The following is a 26,314-nucleotide window of genomic DNA, read 5'->3' on the forward strand; positions in this document are numbered from 1 at the left end:
TTTGGGCCAAGTGCCCTGAGTCATGTCTTCTTCCTGGAGAATTTGTACTCTAGCAGGGGAGATGAAGACCTTAAATATTAATATTAAGTCGACAAATGAATGAATATATAGCTGAGGGAGCAGTCAATTCTTGGGGGAGGGGGCATCCCAAAACAAACAAACAAAAAAACAAAAACAAAGAAGAGAGGTGACCATATAAGGGGATGGAGGTTCCAAAATGGATGAGTTGAGTAAGTAACAACCTTGAGAAGTGAAGATTGGTATCTGATGTCTTTGGAGCAGGAGCCAGCACTAGGAGACATAGGTTTAAGTAGTATTGGGATTCAGGTTGTATAGTTAGAGGCATGTTTTCTCACCTGAGCTAGACTGTGAGTCCTAAGAGGACGGGGAACCGTATTCCACCTTCCCTGCAGCCCAGGAAAGCTTTGCTCAGCAAAGGAGATCAGGAATGTTGGTAGATTGAAATTGAATGATCTAATAGGGAACTATAAATAGTGCATGTGTGTTCTCATTTCTCTCCCATTTCCTTGTTCGACCCACTCTCTGGGGTATATGAATAATGAACTGATTAAAACACTCAGCAGAAGGAAAGAGGAGGAGATAAGGAGAAAGAAGAAAAGTTTGTTTAGTCTAAACCTCTGGGGTTATGATTTCATCAGGGGAGGGCTTGTTTATAAACATATGTATAAATAATCGCACTTCAAGACCATATGAATACTTGCAGTGATACAGGGTAAATACCACTGAAATGATAAAACCAAGGGACTACAGGATCTCAGAGGAGGAGAATCTCAAAAGAAAGGCATTGGAATTGGGTACTGAGCACAAGGGAAAGCAGAATCTGAGGGGTGTTGGAAATGGTCGTGAAATAGCGCCAGACACTCCTCTGTGTGTTTCCTGTCGCCTAGTTCAGTGGGGCCTTCCTGTGATGGAGGTATTATAATTATTACACTCATTTCCCAAAACACCAAATAAGTGGTAAAGCAGAGAATTAAACCTCCGTAGTTCTGAGTCCAGTCCAGTGAACTCTGACAGGAAGTTACCACCCACGTGGAGACAGAGCCTTCTAGGAGAAAGTCATGCCTTGAGCAAAGGGCTTATCTATGGAAAGGGCTACATAGATTTAGGGAGTGACTGTAAGCCCAGTTTGGCTAGTAACTTGGGGACTCAAGAGTCTGTCCATATGGAAGAGTGGCTATCTACGTGGACTGATTTTTAAGGCGCGTCAGGAGGCACCATAACCAGATCTTATCCCAGCCTTACTTGGGGTGCCTGAAGCGACATTCTGTTGGGTTGCATTTCCTTTCATAGTCACTGGTCTTTCACGCAGTCCCGCCTCGTCGGCGGAGGTTCTATCTTCCAGGTGGCAGAGTTCTGCTGCATTGTGCTTGCAGACCACCACCCTCACATCCTGCCCCCAAGGCCCAGACACACTGCTTAACCTCTCCAGACCTCAGTGTCCTCAGAGTACCTCCCTCAGTGGGTTGACACAAGGGTTAATGAGGTAGTATATTTAAAAAAAAATTTTTTTTAATTTATTTATTATTTGACAGAGAGAGCACAAGCAGGCAGGAGAGGGAGAAGCAGACTCCCTGCTGAGCAGAAAGCCCAATGCAGGGCTTGATCCTAGGACCCCGGGATCATGACTGGAGTCAAAGGCAGAAGCTTAAATGACTGAGCCACCCAGGCGCCCCTATTTTAAAAAAATTATTTAAAGAGCGCCTGACACATAGTAAGATACACAGAGGCCTGGAGTCCCTAGGATTGCAGAAAAGATTTACTAGAAAGGAAGGTGGAAAAAGAAGAATAAAGGCAGATTTTCTTTATCTCACAGAGTTTGGCCAAAGTCCTGTAGCTAAAGGTAATTTTGCTGATTTGAGATGCCGCCGCCACTCCACCCCCACCCTGTGCCTGGAAGACTATTTTGGAGGATGTTGTTAGGTTTGATCACGTGGCATTTCAAATGTCATATGACATCTGATATCTGCCCTAGAAGATAATAAGTGGTGGACAGTGCTGTTAAAATCCCATCACCCAGAAACACCACAGGGGGGAAAAATTCTAGGTAAACACTACTAGCACTACCTAAAAAAGGAGAGGAAAAAAATCGGGAAAATTACATTTTAAGCATCATGTGTTCTATACAGTAAAACAGTCCCTTGGATTTCTCTGTCAGGGATCTGATGTACTGAAGAATTTCTTCTTCCTGTGGTACCAGAAATCCATTCTTTTTTTTTTTTTTTTTAAAGATTTTATTTATTTATTTGACAGAGAGAGATCACAAGTAGACAGAGAGGCAGGCAGAGAGAGAGAGAGAGAGAGAGAGGGAAGGAGGCTCCCTGCTGAGCAGAGAGCCCGACGCAGGACTCGATCCCAGGACCCTGAGATCATGAACTGAGCCGAAGGCAGCGGCTTAACCCGCTGAGCCACCCAGGCGCCCCAGAAATCCATTCTTAAAATGAATTAACTTCAGCTGAAGTTCCTTATACTGAGATGATTCTGAAAGATCGGAGCCCATACTCCTTGGTAATAGTGTTGACAAGCACTTTTAAGAACCCCTAAAATAGTAAGAATGACTCAAGATCCAGTGACTTTCAATGAAGCTTGGTGTGTTCTGTTAAGTAATAATGCCAAGCAAAGAGACGGAGTGTTATTATTCACTCCAGATGGAGATATTCCTGTATTTTCATTTGTCGATTTAAAGTGACTCACATGAAAATAATAATAAAAAATTAAAGCAGGAGATCAGGACAAAGAGGAGGAGAGTGGAAGAACATTGATCCTGTGGGTTAAATCACTGCTGGAATTTGGTTTCATATTTAGCATTCTGAGTTTCTGAAAAAAAGTGGCAGAATCGTGATCTGTGATGTATTTCTTGTTATTGGAAAAGAGGAGGCTATGTCTTCCAAAGGAATGAACTGTCTTCCACAGTTCTAAAAGACTTGATAAGATAGATACCAAATGAATTAATGAGTAACCCCTGACAGCACTTTTAAGGTAAATGTGGTTCACAATTTTTTGTGGCTTTTTCTTGTGCTGGCATCAAATAAAGACCCTAGTATTAAAATTGAGGAAGAGGGGCACCTGGGTGGCTCAGTCGTTAAGCGTCTGCCTTCGGCTCAGGTCATGATACCAGGTCCTAGGATCAAGCCCCGAATCAGGCTCCCTGCTCAGCGGGACCCCTGCTTTTCCCTCTCCCACTCCCCCTGCTTGTGTTCCCTCTCTCACTGTCTCTCTCTCTCTGTCAAATAAATAAAATCTTAAAAAAAAATTGAGGAAGAGATTTGATAGCCTTCCGCAGGCTATAGTTCATTCAAAGATAGCATCAGAGATCCGGTGGAGGCAGGCTACGATCTGCTCTCTGAAGGGGGTCTGATGAAGAAGCAGACTGGTTTCCCACCTGGAACCTGAAGTTCTGGTCCTGCTGACTACAAGACCCACTCAGGAACTTCACAGGCTGGTGAGAGGGGGTCAGATTTTCAGTTGTGAAAGTGAGTCCTGAGTGGTGGTCTCGTCTGCATGGAACATTCCCCACCTTCCTGAAGTGAGCACGCTTATAGACTTTAAGTCGATAGTACCATATGAGGATAATTTTTAGTGTTGTTTCACAGTCATACAGCAACTCTTTATTGAGCCCTACTGTGAGTCACTTACCTTGTTTTATGTGTCTCTACATAGAAGCATCTTTTTAATTTATTTCTAAAGTTGCCCTTTTCTGCTCTTTGATTTGTTCATATGTATGTTTTTATTCATGTTCTGAAGTATAAAGACTACAGGAGCTTATCATTTCAAGTCCAGTAATTCAGAGGCACATTAAAGACCATTTAAAATCTGCCCTTCTCCCCACCCCCCGCCCCCCGTGTTACCATTCATGGTTACCAGTGTGATGTGGCTCCCTCCATGCTTTCCTCTGCTCTCAGATGACTTTCTTAACTGTCAGATAATATGTCTAAAACTTAAATGTGCAAGATGGTTAGGTGTTTTGGGTTTTTTGTTTGTTTGTTTGTTTTTTAGTGGAGATGTATTTATTATGCTGTCAGGGAGGAGAAATTTTCCCTTAACTCTAATCCATTTTCTGTAGTGTTCTTGTTTATTTTGTCTTGAAGGAAGGGAGCTAGGCACTGTTACCTCTCTCAAATAACTTAGAGACTAAAGCCCCCATCTTGACTGGAGCCTTTCCTGTTCTGAACAGGACCAAACCTGATGTGCTTTTCTGATGATGTCGACCTCCCCTCTGACATCAACTTTTATGTGTATGTGTAATACAAGCGTGGATATGCTCATTCATTTTGAGGCTGGCTTCAGTATCACAGTATCAGATCTAAATACGTTCTGCACAGCCTTCTCGAAATTCAACGCTTACACATACCCTTTCATTGATCATCTGTTAAACAGAGAAGTAATCTCTTTTATAGTGTTGCTTACTATGCATTGAGTGTACAGAGTCCTAGGAACAGCATGATCCTAAAGTCGCAAAAAGAAAGATTTAGAAAATCTGAATATATAGTTACACTTTCATGCCTAGGATAATATTTGAGGATGGTAAGTGTGAAACAAGATGGAACACCATTGAAAAAACAGAACTACTTTTGGAAAAGCTTAAATAGCGATGGTATTTGAAACATTTCTAGATGGCCGGGACTTGCCAACAGTCTCTGAAATACTAAAAACATGAAGAGAGTCTTCCCCATGTGTAAGTTCTTGGGCATTGCGAGCCCTTACCTAAAAAAAAGCAGATACAGATACACACACGTACTTTTCCAATATTTGACTCTTATTCCTGAAGACCAGTGATTATAAATATGTGTTATGTGTGAGTAAACAGAACATTGTTGCAAGGAATGTCTAAGAAAGCCAGCTTTAGTGTTCGCATTTTACATGCGGGGAAATGGACGGAATTTGGGAACAGGGTGTCGGGGAGGGGGGTGTGGGTGGGGGAGTGGAATTCCAAGGTAGAGCAGCCATCTACTAGAAAAGTGAGAAACAAGTGCCCTGCTAAGGAGATGACTTCTTGCCAGCCTCTGTGAAGCAGTGTGAGGGTGACCATCCTTTCCTGGAAACTTAAAGCAACCTGAAGGAAGAGGCAACGGCTTCATCGCATCCAGTTGGTTAATCCCCTCTCTGTCAATCATTGGCGTGCGATCTGAATAGACTATAAATTCACATTTCTGGAGCCACATGGCCAAAATAGCACTTTATATTCAGTGTGAAATTCTTAAAATGAAACCCAGCTGGCAGATGGGAAGGATTCTGGGGGTTGGAAGGAATGGGGAGGGGAATATTGGGTGTGCAAGGGGTACATCGTTTTCCAGAGAGTTTTTTTTTTTTTTTAATGCTTTGTGCAGATACAGGAATATTTTTAAACATCTATGATACAGCGCAAATGAATTTCTTAAACCTGAACCATAAGAGTCTTAATTTACAATATTTCATAAGAATCTAAAAACCGTTAAGAGAGTGATCCAAGCCATTCCAGATTCTTGCCTGCAAGAGTACGATGGTCTGCTCATTGAGGGAACTCTCTTAGTTCCTCCATGAGTGTTAGGCAAGCAATTACATCTCTCAGTGCTTTAAATAAGTCTTTGGCTTAAGAACCTAGAACAGCTAGTCCATTCACTTCTGTCTCCAGTCTCCTGATCAGAACTTCTGCCCATTATACTGTTCACGCTTGTTCCATTTCCTTCTCTTTCCTCAGGTTGTACAGGAAGTATCCTGTGTCTTTGTGCCTCACAGGGTCAGTGATCACGTCAAAACCAGGCGAATTCTACTCCAGAACACAATGCTCCTCGTTACTGATCCAAGCCTTGCAGCCCGTAGGTCATTCCAGACGTCCCCACAGTTGATCACACCAGCTTGCCCCTTCTGATGCACCAAAAAGCAGTTCAACCTGTGACGACCAGGTTACTACAAACTGGGTGTCTGTGACTTCCTATAAGAAGTCAGGATTCAAATACTTTAGCAGCTGTAAGAGATTCGAGCTCACCCGAATTTTTTTTTTTTTAGATTTTTTATTTTTATTTATTTGACAGAGATCACAAGTAGGCAGAGAGAGAGAGAGGAGGAAGCAGGCTCCCTGCAGAGCAGAGAGCCTGATGTGGGGCTCGATCCCAGGACACTGGGATCATGACCTGAGCCGAAGGCAGAGGCTTTAACCCACTGAGCCACCCAGGTGCCCCTCACCTGAATGTTTTATGAAAACCGTGTGCTGCATTTAACCTGCTAAGAAGTGCACAGGTTATGCATGTTGTATGTCTGAATGAGAAGCTGGAGTCAAGTAGGCAAGAATTTATTTCTCCTATCCTTTTTTTTTTCTTCTCTAGGGCCACATCTTTCTGTGTGAAAGATTAGATGTCATGAACTCACACCTAAAATTTACAAACCCTGTTCAAGGGCTTTGAAGTCTAGATCCTCTTATGTTAAACGGTAAAGACAAGGGTATCAGGTACTTCATTCACTAACATAAATTTGTGGCACACAGAGGTAAACACCGTTTACAGCCATCATTTTATTTTATTAGTGACACTATAGTTAAAAATAGACAGCCCAAGCAATCATTTGTCAGGTCTCGGCATTATATGATTTTTATTTTTACGTACTATGATAGAATTGCCATCTTACTCGTGGATATGTGATAAAGGTATAAAGAAACAGATAATAACTTCAAGGTAAAATCAGAGTGTTCTTTGAGAGCCGTAAGTGCAGGGAAGTAGAACTCGAGGGCATCCGCTAAGAAAAGTACTGTATGATTCTGTTTGCGTTCCTGAGCCTAGAAAATAGGAATAAGTTCTACTTAGAAAATATTTCACAAATACATTCAAAATAATGTAATGTTTATTTTGTTAAAGGATATGGTATTTAACAAAAAAGTATCCAGTTTTTACCATAATGTGCACTCAGATGTGAACAGTGCATATTCTCTACCTGAGACTGCAGGGTTGTGGGTATCAATATGGATTTGAGTGTTTTCTTTATTTATACTCTGCTTTCTTTCACGGCAGGATTTGAGGTGATAGACACTAGTATTGATTCTGACAGTGGACATGATTTTATGTAACACTCTCAACTTCCGACTGAAGTAGGTGTTAATGACGTCCCCCTGAGAAGGCTTTCGATTCAGGCAGAATAAGAAGTGGGATTGGAGACTGTTAGAAGCCCACTTATCTGACCTGATCTGAACTGGTAGTTGAACAGTTAATGAAGAAAGAGCTGGCTAGTGTCTTGTCATTAAAAACATAAAATAAATGTATACCCTAAGTAATTTAACTTAAAACATACAAATGGCGCTAATCTTTTGATACTGGGCCAGTGCCTTTTCTCTGAGTACGTGGCCACTAATCAGAGTTCTGTGTCATATTTTTAGCACAAAATACAGGCATCATCCATGATTTTCAGTTCCCATTTCTTTAAAATAGCACTATAAGATAAAATAAGATGGTAAGTTAAAGACATGTGGGAAGCAGTTCACACGATAGTTCTTGATAGTTGTCTCCCCTAAATCTGATTCGACAGCAGTTGTTTTAATGACTTACCTTTATTGAGTTCTTTGAACACATTCCACTCAGTTTTTCAGAGTCGTAGAAATTGTCTTCTCAACTTCCTATTTCATCCGTTGATGCCATATTTAATTGAATGACTTGCTGTAGTAACAAGTGTGGTTGCCTGAGTGAGAATTGTGAAAGAGTCTGTGGCAGAGTGAGCAGACGTTCCAGAGATTGGTGCCCTGGTGTGAGCATCAGGTGAGCGGCCAGCTTCATCCGGGGCTTGTCCCCACAGGGCATGGGCATTCATATGGCAGGCAACGGCCATCATTATCTTGAACCGGGTGGTGAAGAGTCGGTTAGGCCTAGGTGATTAAGTGGAGGTGAATTGAAGGAGCCTTTGTTGTAACTGTATGAAATTTTGTTTTGAAACCAGCTAAAGAGTTGTCCTTACCTGCAACTGCTTGATATTTAATTCACATCATGCCCTCAGTCCATCTTTCGGATCACCTCAATGGTAAATGTTATTAGTGCCGTGGTGCCTTCTAATTTTTTGCGGTGCTTACTCCATCTGACTTCATTTAGTCACTGACGCACCTACTCGATACCTGTCAGTCTCTTCCAAGGAAGCTCGTGAGGACTGGGACTTAGGTTCACCTTTATATCCCCAGGGTCTGAGACAATGAATGCGGAGTTAACAGTAGAAAGAGGGAAAGGTGGCTATTTATCAGGTGCACTTGTTTTAGCCCAGTTGAATGTTTTGACTCATCCCCACCAAGAACAAATGATTTCCGCTTTGAACAAGAAGAGAGGACAGAGAGTTGTACCCTGACAAAGCTCCTGGTCTACTTTCTTAATCCGGTTCCTAAATCTCCTGATTTCAGCTAGGGAGCCTGATGGTTCACGCTGATAAACCATAGACTGAAGCATTAATGGGGACCTTTGTTCTTTGGTTTTGCCTTAAAAGATCAGTTCAGAACAGTTTCTCAACCTCAGCATTATTGACCTTTCAGGCTAGACGGTTCTTTGTTGGAGGTGGGGCGGGCAGGGGAGCTATCCTATGCCTTGTAGGATGTTTGGCAGCATCCCTGACCATTACCCACAAGATACCTGCAGCAGACACTGTGCCCCCGCCCCCCAACTCTGACAACCAGAAATATCTCCAGACATTGCCAAATCTCCCCTGAAGGGTATGGTCACCTTTGCCCTCCGCCAAGAACTAATGCTGCGGACTAGTCCCGGTTGGACAGCTAGGACGCAAGGCCACGCTAACAGTGCTGTGCTAAATCCAGTCAGTGGCTTTTGGAACCTTCATTTCTGGTGTTCTCTTTATGTCTGATTGTAATATTCTCCAGACTTGTCTTTCACGGGCTTTATTCTGAGTTCAGCTAGTCCTGTGTGGGGTTTTTTGGCCAAAATTCCTCAGGACGGATTACCACTCAGCTTTTCTTTTCTCAGACTGCCTGCAAGCCTCTTCCAAGCTCATTATTTCTCAGTTGCCAGGATATTAGGCTCCTGGCCGTATTGCCAGTAGGAAAAGAAATTCTCTCCCTGTGACTAACAACATGGCAGTTTTTCCGAAGGCCATTTGTTACCTGTTCCCCTTGCTCAGATGTGTTACTGAGGTGGCTGTCAGTTTTTTCTGCCTTTCCCCCCCACCCCCGTCCCTCCACGCTTTGCTGTTTTTCCTTTTCCTTCTTGTGTTTCCATGGTGGTGGCTCCTTGCTGGAGCCAGAGGACAAACTGCTGACAGGAACATCCCTTGAATATCTCTGCATCTGGACAGGGCCATTGGCACCCTCCATTGGCGGCTCAGCAACGCGTGGCTTGCCATATTTGTCTCCTGTTCAAGGCCCAAGAATTTGAATCTGCCCCAACATCTGAATGTTGTCGTTGTTAGGACAGAGTGCTGCCATAGTACCACAAGGCGAGTATTAAACATGTTTATTTGGGTTCCATATATTCATATTTTGATTTGTTACTGCCCCTGTTGCCTTCCCCACACCTTCCAGCTGCAAGACTGAGATAGGGGACATATAGTGCATTACAAAAGCCAAATAAGCTGGAATATATAAACTATTTTTAACAGATATTTTTTTGTTTTTAACCAGCTTTAACACATTGTTGCAAGTTATTTTTTTCCTAGTATTTTGTTAAGTCAAAGAATCCCTTGAGTTGACCAGCTCATAGTGGTTCCATGAAGGGTACCAACATTGAATGAGCACGCAAGAGTTAGTCACGTCAAAATCAAAGCACGCTCTTCTGATTATCTGATCAGGTTGCAACTTACTAAAGTGTATTTGTGGCAGGGAGCCTTGTGTAACAGAAAAAAGCTAATATGAGACACAGCAAAAAAAATTCCAAAATATACAGTAGTGTTTTAAGATAACTCAGAATAGGGGGCACCTGGGTGGCTCATTTGGTTAAGCGGCTGCCTTTGGCTCAGGTCATGATCCCGGAGTCCTGGGATCGAGCCCCACATCGGGCTCCCAGCTCAGTGGAGAGCCTGCTTCTCCCTCTTCTTCTGCCTGCTGCTCTGCCTACTTGTGGTCTCTCTCTATCTCTAAAAGAACAACAACAACAACAAAAGATAACTCAGAATAGGAAATAGTATCATGATTGTCGTTCATGTGTCAGCTAACATCAAGTTACCTCAAATGTTTTAGTAAAGTAAGTCTTTGGGGGATGAAAGCTGATCACTGTTGAGACAAATGTTGGATTTGAAAACTATCAGGCTCTGGGTCTTCTTGCTCTCATGCCATTTTGCAGAATCACAGGCTGTGGTGAAAACCGGTGCAGTTCTGTAACACAAAAGCATGTGTTCTCAACACTGGAAGGTCCTCGGAGCCCATCTACCAACCCCAAGCTAAGCATTTCGCAAGGCAGGGGAGGAATGATCTAAGTGTGTTGATCCTTTTCAGTGACTGAGGCAGATACAACTGTTGGTAATTGATGGGGTTTCTTCTCCAATACCTGCTAACCTCAAAAAGTATGGAATTCATATCTTCAGCCTGCACTTGACAATACCAAGATAGCTACCCACCCTTCCACCCAGCCAGCCATTTCCATATGCACAGTTAATGAGTATTAAGTTTAAAAAGATAACCTTAAAAGAATCAATTTCATGGTGAATGCATCTAGTTAAGCAAGCCATTTAAACAACATTTTACTCGTGTGTAGCAGACCATTTTATAAGTTACTGATAGCTTTACAAGCCTGTGTTTCAGACAAGCTAATTGGTTGTCTCTGATGTCTTTGGGGCTTTCACTCATTAACTCTCCTTCCTGTCTAGTACATACTTGACTGGCTCTCATACATATAGGTAGAACTGTTTAGACAGCCATATTCTATTGCCAGGAAAAAGTTTTTCATAGATAAGCCTCTTCCTGCTTACAATGTTTGCTTTTTTGAAATAAAGGTAAATCATAACCCAGTATTACCGCAAACATGGAAGGTGCAGAATCAAGTGTAACACCCAAAACGTATTGGTACCATAAATGAAAGCCCTTTTGAAGGAGTGGAATAGAATTGATTACTGAAGGGAAAGAGAGGAGGGCAAAAGAAAATGATATGCTGTCGAAACCTGGCTGCCTGTGTAATTAATGACCATGTTATAGATGTTATTGAAAAGTCTGAGGCCTGCACCTGCATGCAAAGACAAGTGTACCGATGCTTCTCTTTTTTGCATATGTCAATGCTTTCCATTCTCTGAGATAAGAATTAGATGCTTTGTTTGGACTCAGATTAAAGGAATAGCTCAAAACATATGTGTCCTTTGGGTCTTGAGATTTCTGGAGTGGGTCTATTTTCCATGAGGGGTTGCTTACTTTTCTGTTTGCAAAACAATCCATTGCAGCTGCCTGTAGGCATATGTATAATAGAGTTTAAACCAATTAGACCTATGGTTTTGAAACTGTTCATGAAATCCCACCTCCTGCATGAAACCTTGGCCTGCTTAATTAAAAGGAGTGGCAACTTCTCTCCAATGTTCAATTTCCTTCCTTTACTAACATTTTAATCTGAGATGAAATACGGTACATACTTTGTTGCCCTTTTCATTATAGTTTCAGCTCTTTACATTTGTTTAAAAATAATGAGTATCCTCTTTGTGTCTGGAATTGTACTGGGTACATCAGGGAATACAAAAGAATTTTTTTCATCGTCTATGCCTTCCAGGAACTGAGGTCTCTTACACATGAAAAAATTAAGACTAATTATCCAAATCTCTGAATTTCCTCAAGTGAAACGAGGATATCCTCATAAATCTGAATGAAAAGAGTTCACCCCAGACTTGTGAAGATGCTTCATTCCCATTGAGTCTTGATATCCTCTAACTCATTAACTTATACAATGATTATTTATAAAGCCTGTTTGAAGGAGACAGTCGTGGCTTGTATAACTGAATTCATAATAGCCGAAAAGTGGAAACAGCCCAAACGTCCAGCAACTGATGAACATGGGTGAACAAATTGTGTTAGGTCCATACAGCGGAATATCACTTGGCCATAAAAAGAAGTACTCACACAGAACTTTATGCTAAGTGAGAGAAACCAGATACTAAAGGCCATGTATTATATAATTCCATTTATATGAAATGTCCAGAATAGGCAAATCCTTAGAGACAGAAAGTAAATTAGTGAGTGCCGAGGGATGGAGGAAAGGGCAGATGGGGTGTGACTGCTAATGGGTGGGGAGTTTCTTTCTGGAGTGGTGCAAATGTCCTGAAGTTTGATAGCCGTGATAATTGCAGGTGTCCCTGAATATACTAAATATCACTAACTTGTACATTTTTAGAAGGGTGAATTTTACAGTCTGCAAATTATAGCTCAATAAATGAAAAGTAATATCTATAGAGCCAAACGAAAAGATATTAAAGTGTGTGCTAGAGAAATGCAAAATCCAGGCAAACAAGTAAAGAAAATTCTTTAGAATCTTCTGAGAGTAGACCCATGAAATAGGTAATGATAACTTACATCCAGGAGCAAACAATCCCCTTTGAAGGCCAGGAAGTTCTTTTTGTTGTGGCAACTATTCTTATAAAGACCCTAACCTGACAATGAGTGACCTCAAAAATTTGGCGCTGGACATCTATGGCTCCAATTCTGTTTCAGTCTAAAAAGTCTGTTTGAAAAGCAACTCAGGGGGGCGCCTGGGTGGCTCAGTGGGTTAAAGCCTCTGCCTTCGGCCCAGGTCATGATCCCAGGGTCCTGGGATCGAGCCCCGCATCGGGCTCTCTGCTCAGAGGGAGCCTGCTTCCTCCTCTCTCTCTGCCTGCCTCTCTGCCTACTTGTGATCTCTGTCAAATAAATAAATAAAATCTTTAAAAAAAAAAAAAAAGCAACTCAAGTTCAGTGAGGTGAGAACCACATATGGAATGATAACTCTTTTCGTTTGGGATGGAAAGTTGTTTCCTTAATGGGAAAGTCTTTTTAACCCTGGAAAATTTAACATTAAAAGTGTAAAAATGATAAAATAACAGATCTACAATATTAATACTTTCATTTCAAGTATATATTACACTTAGGTCAACCTGGTAGAGTCACTTTGTAATTATAATTTAAGATGTATAAATTATTTCAGAAATGATTCCCTATATAGAAAGGCAGGAGGGGGCGCCCGGGTGGCTCAGTCAGTAAGCAGCTGACTCTCTGCCTCAGCTCAGGTCCTCATCTTGTGGGTCATGAGATCAAGCCCTGTGTGGGGCTCCACGCCCAGCAGGGAGGCTGCTTGAAGATTCTCTCCCTCTGCCCCTCCCACTCCTGTGCACATGCACTCATGCTCGCTCTCTCTCCCTCTCTCTCTCTCTCCTCCTCTCAGATAAATAAATCTTTTTTAAAAAAGAAGAAGAAATATCAGAGCTTGAGAGTCATTGAATTTATAAATTTAATTGAAGAAATGCTTAAGAATTCTTGCTGGGGAAGAAAAGACTTCATAACTACTTGAGGATATTTTGATTATTACAGTCTAAATGCTGAAAAAGAAGATTGAATATGTTAAATTTATAAATGGAGTTTTGAAATGTTTAAAAGTGGTTAATTAAACTAAGTTTATAAAAGGACCTAAACTGTATCCAACTTCCTGAATGTGCTGTTAAAACTTACCAGATATATAGACAGAATGGTAAGATTTTTAAATTGAATATAATAGCTTCAGGAAAAACTGGGTTTTAGACACAGTATATTTAGTAAATTGTATGTTCCTTTTTAAAACTGCAAAGTAACAATAACAATAATATTGCTCTGCACTAAGAGCCATCCTTAAGGACACCATAAGCTTTAAACAGACAGGTCATGGACCCTGTGCCTTGGCTAGTTCTCGCTGCTGTTAGGTAGTCTCCACATAAAAGAAAACCAGGCTGAACATAGAGGGGTCAAAATATGGCTTTATGACCCTTCTGCCTGCTAGACCACAATCCAGAGCCTTTGAAATTATAAGTGGAGCCTGGAGAGGTTGGAAAAGCCAACTTCTCTGGTCCTCTACAGTATGAGTGGGGACGAGCTGGTCTAGCAAGAGAGGCCAGCTCCCCAGACACCTCCCGGGCACTGCTTGTGCCCCTGCTGGACAAAGCGGGAAGCTGCAAACAGCGTTAGCCAGGGATTGGCAATTTTGTTTGTTTGTTTGTTTGTAAAGGTCTAAACAGTAATTCTAGATTTTGTCTCTCTGATGGTTACTCAACTTTGCCATTGAAGCATGAAAGCAGCCATAGACAAGTGAGTAAGCATGGCTATGTTCCAATAAAACTTTATTTGCCTGGGTGCTGGGAGGTAACCAACCGTGGCTACTGTGATTAAGGTCCCTTCTACTTTTAACATTTCTTCTACATTAAGGCTTCCCCTTGAGATGATAGGAGGACGTCAGCTGGGTCTAAAAATATGAATATTTATAAGCCAATTCTTTCTACTTGTGGAGGGAGGCACCTTTGTTTGGATGCAGAGGTTGGAGCAAAGACCTACATATGGGAATCACTCCAGGCTCTGGAGGGCCAGGTAGAATCCCCGGGGTAGAGGAGATATTCTGCAGGAGTCCTGGGTATCTTTCATTGTCCCTTGAAGACAGGAAGCATCCATACCTCATTTCTGCCTCTCACAGTGGTTGTCTGATTAGCAGGCTTTTTGGATAGGTGAATAAAACAAAACTTCTAGGTATATCAAAAAGAGAAAATAGATGTAATCTGTTCTGTAATTCTAGGTTAGCAGGTTAAGCAAAAAAACAGGAATGCTCTCCAGATTCTAGCTCCTACCACCAAAGCGATGGGATCATTTTATTTAGCTCTTCTGGAACACACTGACTTCTCCTGTGCAGTGGAAGACAGGGTTTCTATATAATTATTGTCACAATATATAACATTCGCCACACTTCAGAGATTACTGATTGGGCAGGAAGACTTCTAATAAAGGTGGGGCTCAATCACCGGTCATAACCTGCTGGCATTTGTCTAGCTTTTTAATTACTCCAAGGTCAGGTGAGCTGCACTTTGCTTAAGAAAGAAGCGATCTTACCGAAACTACACTTTTATGTTACACCTAACATTCTTGAAACCAATCATCCATTATAGATCTGCGCTCCCAAACTAATATTGTGGTCTTGGTTAATATCAAGGTGTTGTTTTCTGGTCCCTTTTAGTACAGAAAAAAGTAAACAATATCTGTTCTGTGTTGTAGTATCTTTGGGACTATGGTAAATTGGTTTTGCTTGCATTCTTTATTTCTGCCTTTAATGACATATTTAGTACCTTTCTAAGGATTTCAGAATCCTGCAAGCAGCACAATGAAAAGGGGAACAGCTGGTGCTGCTCTCTCTGGACTAACCTTTCTTTGAACAAGCTGCCAAGAATGCACTCTGAAGAATCTTAATGATGCCCTGCCACTTTATCTCCAGACCCCATCCTGGAGCCACGGTGTGGGCAAAGTTCTGACTTTGGTGAAGGTTACCAAGCAAAGCCTGCTCCGTGAGCTTCTGCAGTTAAGACCACAAGGCTGGAAGGCCCCTTGGCATACTCCCAGGCGAGATGTACATACTGTGCGTGCCAGTGGGTGCTTGGCACCCGACTCTCTAGAAAGAAGAAAGTCTTGGTTTGTTGCACTTGCAGATTTCCATGGTGTAAATAATTCAGACCGTGGCTCCTAGAATTTGATGTCCTTGTGCCTGGGGGCGGAAAGAGAAAGCTCACGACCAGCATTTCAGTACAAATGTTTCCCCCACTGTGACATGGGACTGCAACGGGGCATCTCCTCTAATAATGTAAGTAAGGAGCTTGGGTGAGGATGAGGCAAGTTCTGCTCCCTTTTTGACAGTCACGGTCAATATCCTACAAGTTTCACTCATCGCTCAGGCTCTCTTAATAGCCTATTAATTGGAGCCCTGGAGTACATGTATCATGTAGACCATAGTTCTACCAAAGAGTTCAAGACCCATATGAACCTGTCTCAGAAAACATTATTCGTCTAGTTGTTTGAAAAATACAGGCATGCGATGGACACGCTGTGGACTTAAAATGACAAGAAACCCATAACTGGCTCAAGGTGGTTACGGAGTCGTGGGCTCTTGCAAGATGCATCGCGCATCTGCCTACCAGACCCCCAGCCGCAACTCTCTTCGCTGGCTCTCTGTGTTTTGCTTGTGTTCCTCACCCAGCATCCCTGTTGTCTTGTCTTACATGCTGACTGATCACTGTTGCCTTGAAGGAGCTGACGTTGTCAGCCTGGACTCCTTCGTGAGACTGACTCCTGTGCCAGAGATGAAGAAAGAATGTGCCTTTATTTCGAAAGTTTCTTTGGGCAATCTTCTACCAAGATATTTCTTTTTCACTTTGACTTGAATTATTTTAATACTCCTCCCTCTATTTGAATCCGTTGCTTTTCTTCCAGTTGTATAATCAGGGTGCCATAAATGAGTGAAAAAGCCTTTAGTAAACTGTGCAGTATTAAACCGTCTTTTATGGTCACTGAAAAGCCAGGGACAATGAGGCTTATAATCTTTTAATATAGATGATGAGGACAGCCTCCTCTTCCGGCTGTTGTCTCTGTTTTTTGTTTTCTAGGGTTCCGCTCTAAGCATTGGAACCCCACACATTGGCCGGTGGAGCACTGGCAGAGGGCACACTCACACCGCCTTCACACACTCGCCAGTCTTGTTCAGGAAGTGGTGGTCGAATGAATGAAGTTACAGGGAGCGAACTTTCAGGACCCACGTGTTCAAAGCTTCTCTCTCATACTAATCTTCACCCTATGACAATGCACCACAACCACCCTCAAGTTAAGAAAGGTCCATTATAACCGGCTAGTTTTTTCCTCAGAGGGAATATGTGTGTTGTGGGTAGGTGGGGATCTAGAGAAGTACGTGCAGAAAAGATATCCAGATTCTATCTCCACTGAGAAAGCAAGCTAAATTGCCCCAGAAGGGGAGAAATACCTACAGTACCGCCCCAGGTGGCATTCTGGACATGAGGTGGGGGAGGGATTTTTACTTACTGCTATGATTGGTATAGGGTAATGGCATTGAGTTCACTAGGAGTAGGGGCGACCTACTGAAAGATGCACAGCACAGTCCCATGGAGTGAAGAACTAAGCCCCTTTTTAATGTCTTACAACACATTCATGTGTGTCAAAGCACTGTTTATAAGTATCTGAGCTTAGAACTTAACTCGATGTCACATTAAAACACTAAGTCATCCCTTTTGGACTGTTCTCTCCCCTGCTCCCCAGAGTGTTTAAAGGAAAATGAGGCCAACTCTGGGCACACAGTACTTACATGCTTTAATAACAAAAATAGGAAAAACAAGCAGTTATTGTTATAAATAAAATGAGATTTGCAGGCTTTTAAAACGGAAGACCTATTATTGCAGTTCAGAAACTATTTACATGACTTCCAGAAATGTAGTCACAGCGGGTTTGCAAGAATTAAAAAGAAATTTTTAATTTCTTGAAGTGAAGTGAGGGCAAGATAGAGAAGTCGGTATTATTACATAATCTTGTTAGAGGTCCTGCAAGTTGGAAAGGATTATTATTTCTCTTCTCAAAGAAACATAAAGGACATCTCCTACCCGATTTCGCAGCTGTTACAAACGTGAGCAGCAAAGTGATGGTGCCGAGTTGTCCGTTAGGACTCTACACTAAGTGCGTTGTGGGAATCAACAGAATGCAGTCATGTGCGTCACCCCACAGTGGCGTGAATGAAGGAGGGCTCTGACAGCATAGCTAAAATAAGTTGGCTACTTACGGCAGCTTTGTTTTCCTATCTCTAGGGTGGACACATGGCCACTAACAAATGCCCACTCTCTGCGGCTAACCCAAAAATAGCCAGCTGACTACAGGTTGCCAGGCAGCTGGATTCTGACGTCACTGCCCCAAGTGCTGTCTCCCGAAGCCAGTGAGAAGCAGTCCCCTCCTCCTCATCCCTGCACCTTCCATTGAGGCATAATATTTAAGTGGCTGATTAAGTATTCAAAACATGTGATTTATGTTGGTCAAACTTAAACGCCTTGTTCTTTAAAATTATACAGCAGCATTATGAAAGGACAAAAAAAAAGATAAGGTGAACAAGTCAAATGTTGACTGTAATTTGTATCTTAATAATACAGAGGAGGTGAAATTTGAAGTTCAAGTTGACAGAAAATTAAACGAAGGTACGCCTGGGTGGCACAGTCGGTTAGGCATCCGACTCTTGGTTTTGTCTCAGGTCTGGTCTCAGGGTCATGGGATCGAGCCCCACATGGGGCTCCACACTAGGTGCAGAGTCTACTTGAGATTTCACTCCCTCCTCCCCTCACCCCACACTTTCTCATGTGCTCTCACACTCATGCTGTCTCTCTCGAATAAGTAAATAAAAATATATTAAAGAAAATCAAATGAAAATGTTAACCCAACGGGAAAAGTTCAAGTCAGAGCATGAGGTCTCCATCGTCCCCTCTCTTGTATTACCTGCTTTGTTTTTAGAAACATGAAACGCTGGGTAATGAAAAGCTGTGTTCCAGCGACAACTCACTGTGCTTGAAACTCACTGAAACGCCAGACTAGTTTTACAGTTGATGTTATAAACGAAGGATGGTGTGGAATCATTTCGATACCAGTTGGGGGAGTATAGCAGGATGAGGGAGATACCTACTTAGGTTACAGATCGGAAAATCTCGGGTTACGCCGCCATAGTTGTCAGCTTAACACCATTAGGCTCCTTTATCTGGTGACCACCCTGTAATGGAACCTTCCATTTCCTCCTCAGGTTTCATATTCAGCAGGAACAACTTCAGAAACTACCTTCAGACATCTTTATTATCTTCCAAGTGTGCCCACGCAATAGTCTGTATTTTCAGTTGCCTAGAGACCAACCTAATGGGTACTTAAAACCTGGCTTTGTGTGTCTGGTCCATATTGTAAAATATCACAAGTTCTATTCTGTGATTGCTTAAATCTAACACGGTTTTCAAATTAGCTGTCAGTATGCCACCAGGATCAATTCCGTGAATTTTTAAGCCAACTATTTGAAGGTATTGTTGGTAACATGCACTTACTGTGTTAGTCTTTCTCTTTATCCTAATATTCCTGAATTTCTTGCCACCCGTCCTCTTCTCAGTTATCGGCAAGACTTAAAATGATGTGAGGTTATTGGGGCGCCTGGGTGGCTCAGTGGGTTAAGCCGCTGCCTTCGGCTCAGGTCATGATCCCAGGTCCTGGGTTCAGGCTCCGCGTCGGGCTTTCTGCTCAGCAGGGAGCCTGCTTCCTCCTCTCTCTCTGCCTGCCTCTCTGCCTGCTTGTGATTTCTCTCTGTCAAATAAATAAATAAAATCTTTTAAAAAAAAAAAAAAAAAATGATGTGAGGTTATGAAATGGGGCAAGGGTAAAACCTCCTTCATGTACCAGATTTTGGATGTTCCGTGCCATCCCCTCTTGATGGGAGGCATTATTGATCAAATACCAGATTCTGTTTGTGCATTCTGAAGCCCCACTTTGTGGGAGAAGCAAGGAGCCTGACATCTCTGATTTTATACTCTCCAGAGCAGCCAGCTCCTCTGCCAAGCTGTGGCCTTAAACACGGTCCCTACCTGTCCCCCCTGCCAGCGCTGCTCTCCCCCTGCTGGCTGCTGGCCTCCCTTGGTGGGGCAGAGCCCATCTAGGGCCGGTTGTTACACAAGCAGATTTCAGATTCTCTTGGAAGTGGGTTGCTTTCAGTGCTCTAAAGAAAAGAAACTAAAAGAAGGGAGTTTACATTTTCCATAAGGGAGAATTCTCTTAACAACGTGATTTATAAAATACCTCGGGCAAACTCTGTTCTGAAGTTGTCTACCCGCTTTCTGATCTGAAAGGAGATTTTCATTACTTTCCAGAATTAACTGATGAGAGTCCTTCCATTTTCACAGGCTTTTTTTTTTTTTTTAAAGTAGTAGTATTTATTGCTAATTTGCAGACATTTACAGAAGAACTTTGGAGACACACTTGAACTCTAGAATGTTAGTGTAATGTGGTTCCTACACTAGCATAAAGCCTTAGTATTTCTTATGTCTATCTTCTTGCTCACATGAAAATAATGTACATATATTTTAATGCCACTTTTGGATGATGTACCTCTGCTGTACTCTGGTCCTTGCAGTGATAGAGGCAAAATGATACCACATTGGGAATGGCATGTGGTTGAGAACCTTTTTTTTTCTAGGTCTCGAGTATTGACTAAGGTAAGACCTTGGAATTTGCCCTGGCACATGGGATTTAATGAAATCTGTTGACCAAGAATGTCTTCAAACAGTGGTTCTTCTGGTGTTGCTACTCATTCTATTTTATGTTAGTAAAACCTCACTAGGCTGTACATACGGTGTTCAGTTCTTATGTGACGGAGTGTGGGCAGGACCATAGCTTTGCAAGCTTTGTGTTTTATCATACCCTTTGAGAGGTCATCAGTTCTTCCAGAAGATGTCACAATTTGATGTTTCCTCTCAGTCTTGAGTTGGTAATCTTGGACACTATTAGTCAGTAACCTATTAGCCTCTGTGCTAAGAATGACTTGTGACTGAATATTAACCAAACAGATTCTTAAGATAGCAAATTCTCCACTCACATACCAGTTAAAAGGTCATGATTTTTGCCTCCCTGAAAATTCAGGACTAGGATTAAAAACCGGGATGCTTTGTATATATATGTATCTGTATACAGTTTAAATATGCATATACACACACATACTCAGTTTCTAGCCTCTTTCCTAAAAAGTGCTTTCCCAGGTCTCAAAAATGGATACTAGAAGTTTAAGGGGGAGAGAGAAAAAAGATTATTTAAATTACCAGTTTTTGTCGTATACGCATTTGGTAGTCAAAATATGCACTTGGTAGTCAAAATAATTTTGAGTAATTGATACAGTATGTACTATAGTTTGCCACCAATTGAGTAAGTTAGCAAGGGGGTGTAGCGAAAGCTGCTCTGCTGGTGGTTTTGATGGAATTGAATCTTTCTGGTGCCTGCAGTGTACTCTGCCCTGTGTGCTGTGCATGTAATTCTTTCTTAGACTCCATCACCTCCCATGCAGATAAGTGTGTGGGTGACATGGTCTGTAAGCAGGTCACTCACCCCTAAAGAAAACAGTCCCGGGTCACAGCGTAGGACCCACATTATAACAGCAGCAGTGAATGGAATTCTAGAAAGTCCTAGGCATCACAGTTTATAAACGTTCTCCTTGAAATCCCCCCTATTTCGTCACTCACAAACTTCTGGAATTAGAAAGGTTCTGATATAACTAATAACATATTTATCTTCTCCCCCCTTAAGGTCAAAAAATATTTTGAACTTGAACCCCTTGCACGTGGGAAACGCTGGATTCTGCAGCCCTGCTCGCTGGATGACACGGAGGCACTGAAAGACAGCTTCTCTCAACTGATAAATTTGTTAGAAGAGAAAGACCATGAAGCTGTAAGAATGTGAAATCTGGCAAAGAACACGGGTTCCCAAAGGCCTTGAACCTATTATGTTAGTTTCTCATTTTAATTTTATTTTGGTATCAAGACTTTCGTGGCTTCAGTGTCTCTTTTCCTCTAGTTATCTCCGACTCTCATCTCTCTATTAAAGTGAATATTCTGTAAATCAGGTGAATCATCATCATCGGCATTAACGTCAAGTACACACTACTGAGAGAGAATTTATTCTCTGTTTACCACTAATTATCTTCACCGCATGTCTCTTCCTTTTGTTGTTCTAAGCCGCTCTTCTGTACTCTGTGTTAAAATGGATGGAATTCGTGGCTCACAGAAATCAAATCCCTTACGAAGGACTCAGGGAGACTCAGAACCTTGACTCATTTTCCCTGGGTTTGGGGGTGGAGCGTTATACGACTGGGGCTCCTCATTTTATGTCTATTGTTTCCAAGATCTCTTGGGGTGTTTATTTTATTTTATCATATTTTATTCTTGAGTTTTTTATATATGGGCCTCATAGATTATGAGAGAAAAATGAGCACCAAAAACTTCAATGAATCACCTTATCAGAGAGGAATATCCTACCAAGATAAAATTAATGTGGAAGAACTTTAAAGACAAGATGCAGAATTTCCTTGATTCCATCTGAAGTCTCACTCCCCTGTCTTAAGAGCAGAAACTTTCCGTTTTTGAGACGAGCGAGAATGTAGGCACAGTGCGGGTGTGCCTCACTGATGATATTTCATCGAGTCCTCCAATATTTTTTTAATGGAAAGAGTCCCCTGCATTAAGTCAAGCTGCAACATGACAGAGGTATCTTTCTCTAAAAATCTTAAAAGTGTCTGATTGAAAGAGAGAAGATAATTTTTAAAATAATAGATAAAAATTTTTAAAAAAGCCAAATGAAGTATAGTTTATACTGGCTAGGGTTTAAGCTGGCATGGATTTGACAAAGAAAACAAAGACAGAATCATCTGGATATTCATTCATTAAGTGCTAATGGAGTTTAACAGAGTCACTGATTGTCTCCGACGAGTAATTAAAGGTCTGTCAGTATTCCTATTATAAACCTCTATTTTCAGGGGTTTCAGTGTGCCCTTAAAAAAAATGTGCTGGGGCTGCAGCAAATCATTTTAGGGCCTAGATTCAGTCTTTGGAACTTTTTTTTTTTTCCATTTAATTTAAATGATAAAATTATGTAGAGATAAATGTGCAGTTTTACGAAGGTTTGGCACCTTTGACCTTTTCTAAATCAAGAATAATCTATAGATACTGAAGTTTATGGATGTAATCCTCTTTGGCACATTTTGTAGATTTTTGACCACTTCAAACACAAAATGGCCAAATGTTAGAAAACTGCTCCTTTCACCTGAGCAATAAAAACATGTTTGTAATTTTTAGGTAGCACAGACTGGTTCTCAGATAGATACCACAGACTCGCCCTGTATTACACGGTGATGTAATACCTTGTAATTCTCCAGAAGATATACATCATTCAGATACAGCTTTTGTGGTTTCATCTTGTAGGTGGATTTTAATGAAATCATTACCTTTGAAACATCGACCACTTCTTTAAGCTTCCCCCGCCCCCCCGTGGAATGGATCCAAAAAGATTTGTATTCAATCTTGTCTCCAGTGTCCTTGAATATTTTTCACTGCGTAATCCGTGAGCAGCACAAAACTTTTATTCCGATGACCAGTTACACAGTCCCTGCTTGCATTTTTGTTTTGTTGTGCTCATCTTCTGTGAAAAATAAATGGTTCTTAGGCAATGCTTTCTCTGCAAGTTCATTAAATGGAGAATGTTGTCTTTTTAAGATACTATGGCTGAGTGCTCCTAGGCCATCTGTTAAATGACTTCCCGTTGTCTGTGTGTGTGTGTGTGTTCATGTGTGCGCCAGTGATGGGCTTCTTCTCAGACCCACGACTGTCTGCAGTGTCTCAGCCGTCAGAATGAAAACATTATCAATCAGTACCCAACAACAGCTGTTTTTGACAAGTTTCTGTCTGACGCCTAATGCTTTACAACTGTCAATAAGGCTCCTTCTTTGTCTGGCAGTTCGGAGCTTGCCGTCTTGCTGCTTCCGAGCGAGCGGCATCCTGTCCTTGTAACCCTAGTTTTGGAAATCCACTTGGGGGGCGGGGAGGGGACTTGGATGGGCGAGTGTGGGTGGGTGGCGGGTGGGTGGTGTGTGTGTACGGCTCTTCCTACTTCCATGTAAAGTGCCACAGGTGTCTTAGTTTGCATATTCAAATATTATGTAGGAAAAACAGTCTGTTATGTATTTCTCCACTTAGTTTCTTGTTATATTTATGGAAGTTACCTGTTTTTGTACCTTCTTAGCTAAAGCAGTTGCCTTTTTGTAATGGCAATTAATTTATATGACAAAACTTTGTACCTACTGTAGTTTATAGTTACCGGTTGCTAATTAACTGCCATCTCGCCCTATCTTTCTATTAAAAAAAAAAATCTGTATCTATACTTAGAGGGTAACAGATTTATGTGGACAATTGCCAGACAAGAAGAACTTGTATTGTCCGTGATTTATATATGATTTCCCCTATCTTCAAATGAAAATAAACGCTGAGTAGAATTGATGTTTTCGGACTTAATCCTTTCAAGCTTTTTAGCATTTGGGAGTCCCAGATTTCTGTTTACATTTGTGTTGCCTGTTTAAGTCTTCAAAATAAGTTCTGCTGCTCTTGGGTCAAAACAAATGATTAATTCACATTTCCTTTATGGCCATTGTGAAAACTTAAAAGACCAAAAAAAAAAAAAAAAAAAGAGCTAGTGTCTTTTCCAGTTGGCTTGTCTTCACCAGTGATTTACTTTCACTGGAGCTGTTCCTTCAGAATGAGCGAGCAGAGTCGAGATGTTAATGTAAAGTGTCACCTTTCAGTCAAAGCAGCGTCTTTTAATGTCTGCCGTAAAAGCAACGTTCTAAGAGTAACTGGTGCAATGAGCTGTCTCCTTCAGTGGTGATCAACGCCAAGGAAGTAAAGATTTTTAAGTGACTCAAGGAAATGCTGTGTATTTACAGGTCCGACTCTAAAGAAGGAGAGTATTCTGTAAAAGAGAAAAAGTGAGAAAGAAAACTAAAGGGATAGATGGATGGAAGAAGAGAAAGAAACAGAAAAAGATGCAAAATTCAAATCCCAGCTCTTTTTGGTCCCAGATGCAGCATTATTCTGACACATCGTTTGATCACACAGAAAGCTCGCAACCCTTTCCTTCTAAGCTGGGATCCAAGCTGCATTCCTAGTTTTATTTCCAAGGTAGGCAGTTAGTAGGTATCAAGTTCCTCAGCATCTAAGACCATCCAGGCAAACGTGGACAGAACTGTATGACTTTTGAAGCAAGTGGGTTTGCCTAACATCCAGATGGAATATTCAGACTCGAGTGGAAATCTCATATTCATGCCTGGCTTCATCTTCTTTATAATTTTTGAGTGCATTTTCATTAACCTTCTGACCTAATGGTGCAAACAGAAAAGCGAAAGTTTGTGGAGGGGGGTGAGGGGGGGAGTGGGAATTACCCTTTGGGAGCCCTCATTTTCATTGAATTTGGGAAGGAGGATCTGTCTTTGTTGTGCAGAAACTTTAGGAGAATATAGATGCACTCCTGCCTTGCTTTTACCCTACCCTGGATTCTGGAGATCTGAAGTCCTTGCTGTGAAATGCATTATCACATCATGTTGGGAATTCCTGATTCCCAAGAGTTCACAACTTGTGGTCACCACTGACTCAGCATGATTAAATGATTTGCATCTCAGGGTTAAATGTTTTCCAACTCAGATGCATGAGGTGACTGATGGGCTAGCATTTTGGCACCCTACCCCACCCCCCTCACACTGATACAGGAACATGAAAAGGATCCCGTGTGAGACCCAAAAGCCTCAGATGGGGTATCAGTTTCTGCTTCCCTTCCCCATTCTCTTTAAATTAAAACCTAAACGAAAAACTGGCCTTCCACCTACTGTTTCATCGAAGCTAGAAATTCTGACCTCTCATCCTGGGGTTCATCTGTTTGTGACAAACTCTTCATGAAGTGACTTTCTGTGAAACCAAAGAGTTTTAAAGGCACCAAGAAGAATCCCTGCAACATAGGCCTTGCCTCTCATCCTTCTTTCCTTACAGAACGAAGTGAAGGAAAAAGTGCATGACTTTTCAATCGGATTTTCACTGTCTTCCCATCTTGCCATCCATCTCTGCTCTCCGCATGCTCTGACCACCACTGGATGCGGGTTTAGGAAGGCCACCTGTGATATTCTCGGTCTTGGCTTGCCCCACCCTTTCACGTTCCCCTCTGGTCCTCCGATCAAATGGGAGTTGTCATGGGATACTCTGTATGAATGATGACTTTTTACAAGGAAATAGTTCAGGCTTGGTGGTTTAAAGCAACCTCGTTTACCATGTACAGTGTTATGAGGTCACTGGTACCCTGTTTGGAGAATAAGGAAAGGGACTCATTGATTTTGTGCCTTGCTAGGATCAGCCTGGCTTAGGACCCAGCGTGACCCCCAGCCCCCTGCTGCTGAGGCAGACATTCCCACATCCGTGCACCGACTTGAGAACAGCCATCACATCGTATGGACAGGGTCTTCTGTAAACTGCAAAGAATGATTAATTCCATTTTTCCCTTTTCTCGTTCAGAAGTCACTCCCTCTTATTCTGATGCTCTCAGAATATTCTACCCAGGTAGTTCAGCACGGGTCTTTCCAGAAGTGACATTCCAACCATGGAGGTCAGTTGGCAGGCTTGTCCCCAGAGAGGAAAACCTGGCTTAAGTGCATGGGGACAGGGCACACACTGACAGTGAAAATAAGCCTTTAATAAGCATCATGCTCCCCAGCTCCCTGATGTCGCTATGTCCTCATGGGATCTTCCTTGTGGGAGGTGGGCAAAATGGTCGTCTCAAAAAAGCCTCAGATCACTTACATCCCAGGCA

The 26,314-nt window shown here is 41.9% G+C and overlaps 1 protein-coding gene across 1 annotated transcript in view; it reads left to right on the top strand.

Moving 5' to 3' along the window:
- The window catches only part of LOC111141120 (ADP ribosylation factor like GTPase 15), a 402,680-nt gene extending 378,722 nt beyond the window's left edge, over positions 1-23,958 (top strand). The window contains exon 5 of the mRNA XM_022493466.1: positions 21,224-23,958. Coding sequence (XP_022349174.1) covers positions 21,224-21,376 — 153 coding nt within the window. The 3' untranslated portion in view covers positions 21,377-23,958. The remainder of the gene's footprint in view (positions 1-21,223) is intronic.
- The last annotated feature ends 2,356 nt before the right edge of the window (positions 23,959-26,314 follow it).

This window comes from Enhydra lutris, unplaced genomic scaffold, assembly GCF_002288905.1.
Source record: "Enhydra lutris kenyoni isolate GAN:26980312 unplaced genomic scaffold, ASM228890v2 scaffoldscaffold5, whole genome shotgun sequence".
NCBI classification, from domain to species: Eukaryota; Metazoa; Chordata; class Mammalia; order Carnivora; family Mustelidae; genus Enhydra; species Enhydra lutris.